This window comes from Solanum pennellii, chromosome 1, assembly GCF_001406875.1.
Source record: "Solanum pennellii chromosome 1, SPENNV200".
NCBI lineage: Eukaryota > Viridiplantae > Streptophyta > Magnoliopsida > Solanales > Solanaceae > Solanum > Solanum pennellii.
Window position 1 is genome coordinate 51,604,170 of NC_028637.1, and position 3,606 is coordinate 51,607,775.

The 3,606-nt window shown below is 46.6% G+C and overlaps 1 protein-coding gene across 1 annotated transcript; it reads right to left on the bottom strand.

Moving 5' to 3' along the window:
• Window positions 1-870: 870 nt before the first annotated feature.
• Window positions 871-2,802, bottom strand: LOC107021137. Its single transcript, XM_015221743.1, has 3 exons — window positions 2,773-2,802; window positions 962-2,104; window positions 871-899 (listed from the first exon to the last, which is right to left on the bottom strand). Exons 2-3 carry the CDS (start codon window positions 2,100-2,102, stop codon window positions 871-873), a joined length of 1,170 nt encoding a protein of 389 aa, XP_015077229.1. The 5' UTR covers window positions 2,103-2,104; window positions 2,773-2,802.
• Window positions 2,803-3,606: the final 804 nt, after the last annotated feature.

Consider the following 3,606-nt stretch of genomic DNA (forward strand, 5'->3'; position numbering starts at 1 on the left):
TCTAGCAAATCCCTCAATTGCTCTTTCAATTCTTTCAACTCAGCAGGTGCCATTCTATAAGGAGGTATAGATATAGGCTGGGTATCTGGCAGTACATCTATAGTAAACTCTATCTCCCGTTCTGGAGGAAGGCCTGGAAGTTCCTCGGGGAATACATCGGGAAATTCATTAACTACCGGGACTGATTGAAGAGTCGGTGCCTCTGCCTTTATGTCATGCACCCGAATCAGATGGTAAATATAGCCTTTTCTAACCATCTTCCCGGCCTTGAGGTATGAAATGAACTTACCTTTCGGCGATACTGTACTTCCCTTCCACTCTATAATCGGTTCCCCTGGAAATTGAAATCGAACTATCTTTCCTCTGCAATCAACATTAGCATAACAAGCAGCCAACCAATCCATGCCCATGATAATATCAAACTCAATCATATTTAACTCTATTAGATCTGCTACGGTACGACGACTATATATAACTACTGAACAATTCTTATATACTCGCGTAGCTATGACAAAATCTCCTACAGGTGTAGCTACCTCAAATGGTTCTATCAACTCAGACTCTATTCCGATCCTACTAGCAACAAAGGGAGATATATATGATAAGGTAGAACCTGGGTCTATCAATGCATACACACTTCGGGAGAATAGTGATAATATACCTGTGATCACATTAGGTGACGCCTCCTGATCTTGCCTATTAGTCAAAGCATATATACGGTTTGAGGGACCGCTAGAACTGGAAGCTCCACCACGTCCTCTACCACGGCCTGCTGGCGCCTGAATACCCTGCCCCGTAGGGCGCATAGCCACAGAAGAATATGAACCAGCAACGGACCCTGTAGGATGTGCCATACCACCTGCACTACCTCTAAGGTGACACTCCCTCATAGTATGGCCCTGACGGCCGCAAGAAAAACACGCTCCTGTAGCCCAACGACATTCCCCAGGATGGGACTTACCACAACGAGAACACCGAGGCAAAAGTGGCCTCGACTGGCTCAAACCCCGGCCCATCTGTGACCCTGACGCCCTAGAGCTCTGACCAGCTTCCGAATATCCCATACGATCGAACCCCCTACCCATGAAACGTGGGGGTGCACTCTGTGCTGGCTGGGAAGAAAATCTAACATGCTGCTGAGATTGCCCGCTTTGAAACTCGTCAGGATAACCTGTTGATCTAACCCTCTTATGCTGGCCTCTATTATAATCTCTATCTGGCTGACGTCCCCGGTGCCGATCCTCTACCCCCTGTGCATATGCCTGCACCCGAGCAATGTCCATACCTGGCTGAAGAGTCACTGCCATACAACCGTCAATCAGATAACGATCCAATCCCATCACATAACGATGTACCCTGTCTGCCATATCAGCCACAATAGTAGGCGCATGCCTAGCCAATGAATCAAACTCGAGGCTATACTCTCGAACGCTCCTGCCATTTTGCTTCAAACGCAAGAATCTATCGACTCTAGCTCGCTTCATCTCTGGAGGCAGGAAGTGGCCCTGGAAAGCCTCCACAAATTCATCCCATACCGCTGGAGGAGCACCCTCACCCCTAGATAACTCCCAAGACTCATACCAATTAATAGCTACATCCCGCAAACGATACGTAGCCAACTCAACAGACTCGGTCTCCGAAGCCTTGATTATCCTCAATGTACGCTGCATCTGACGAATAAACTCTTGCGGATCATCCTGGGGCCTTGACCCAAAGAACTCTGGAGGATTACAACTTAAGAAGTCACGAGCCCTTAAGCTATCAGATCTGTCCGCATGATCAACTCCTAGTCCATGCCTGCGAGCCTGATCTGCCACTAATCTAGTCAGCAATTGAACCGCATCTCTCATGGCCCTATCCTCCGCCCCTGACTGAGGAGCTGGAGGTTCAGATGTTGGGGCCTCGGGGGCTGGTGGTGTCCCCCGAACTGGAGCTGCTGCTGCTCTAAGCTCTTCTGGCGGTGGGGGTGTAGCAGAGCTCTCCGACTGGAGCATCATACCAGGCATAGACTGGGCACGGGCCCTAGTAACTCTCCGGGTCTGACTAGTACCTTCTGCTACCGATTTTCCCTTCTGGGCGGCTGTCGCTTTCTTTGGAGGCATAGCTGAAAACACACGGATTCGTTAGAGAGGGATTATCCTGTTAATATAGCTCTATCGCACGATCTAGAATAAGAAGAAAGAATGACATCCTAAATGTCCTGTAGCTTCCTGTTTATAGATGTGGTGCACAACACACCGATAAACAAGACTCTACTAGACACGGTCTGTAGACACTTCCGAGGAAGAACCGCTCTGATACCACTCTTTGTCACGACCCAACCCGATGGGCCGTGACTAGTGCCCGTTTTGGACACCCACATACAAACCTGCTAAGTATAACCAACTGAAACTAAGACAATATGGAATTTAATCAAATCAAGCCAACCCCAACGTCATATATATATAAAGAGGACCTGTCTCATAAGGAGTCATAACCATTCAACCGTAACAACATACGCGAGCCGACAAGGCCGCCACTATCCAAAGCATAATAGCATGCGTAAGCCGACAAGGCTGCCACTACACAATACACAATGATGTACGCAGCCGACAAGGCTGCCCCTGTACAAGCGGACATCCCAAACAAACCATGTCCAGACCATTATCCAAAACATATATATACAACCCACATAATGTCCACAGACCTCTAAGAGTACATTAGTGAAACTCGACGGGACAGGGCCCCGCCATACCCATAGACGAGCAAAAGACTACACAAAAAGTTATGTACCAAAACGACTGGGCTCCGGAACAGTGGAGCTCTCCCAATCAGCAGAGTAGATATCCTAGGCGGGAGGATCACCGAACTGTCGTCTACACCTGCGGGCATGAAACGCAGCCCCCCGAGGAAAGGGGGGTCAGTACGGACAATGTACTGAGTATGTAAAGCATAAGGTAAAGATGACAGGATACCAATATGGCAAGTCGAAACAAAATATCGCTACACATATACCCTTTTAAGTGAAAATCATGCATATATTTAACATTTAAGGTGCCCAGCTTCCCTAGTAAGGGGCTCGGCAAAATAATCATCACGTCATCTCCGTCATCATCATCATCATAACCATCCTCATCACCAATCATATATATAATATACATACCCGGCCCTCTAGTGAGGGACTCGGTGACATATGCAAGAAACTCCGCACGAACATTACCCGGCCCGGGACTCGGTGAAATGATAAATGACTCTATGCACGAGCAGAATATTATGAGCAACCATATGCAATTAAAATCATTTCTTATAACTCAATAGAACAATCAACGTGAACCAGCAAGGAGTATTACCAAAGATTAATGTTTTATCAAGATTATGAACCTTTAATACGATATGGAAACGTAAAATCTCAATGACTCTAAGAAGCACTACCATAGATATTAGAGATCATCATAGCCTTAAACATAGCCGATATATAGAGGAATAATTGTGGAAGCAAGAATATACGTCACTTAGACGCTCTAGAGATAAGTATCAAATCTGTCCGTTATTCGCTTATTTTTAAAAGTCATGCCAAACAAAGAAAGAAGGGACAACGTTACATACCGAATAATCGAGCCGCACGTC

Coding starts and splice junctions, on each gene's coding strand:
- LOC107021137 (XM_015221743.1), bottom strand. CDS start 2,102: ATGCCTCCAAAGAAAGCGACAGCCGCCCAGAAGGGAAAATCGGTAGCA. Junction 900..961: donor GCCTCGGTGTTCTCGTTGTG/GTAAGTCCCATC, acceptor TGCGGCCGTCAG/GGCCATACTATGAGGGAGTG.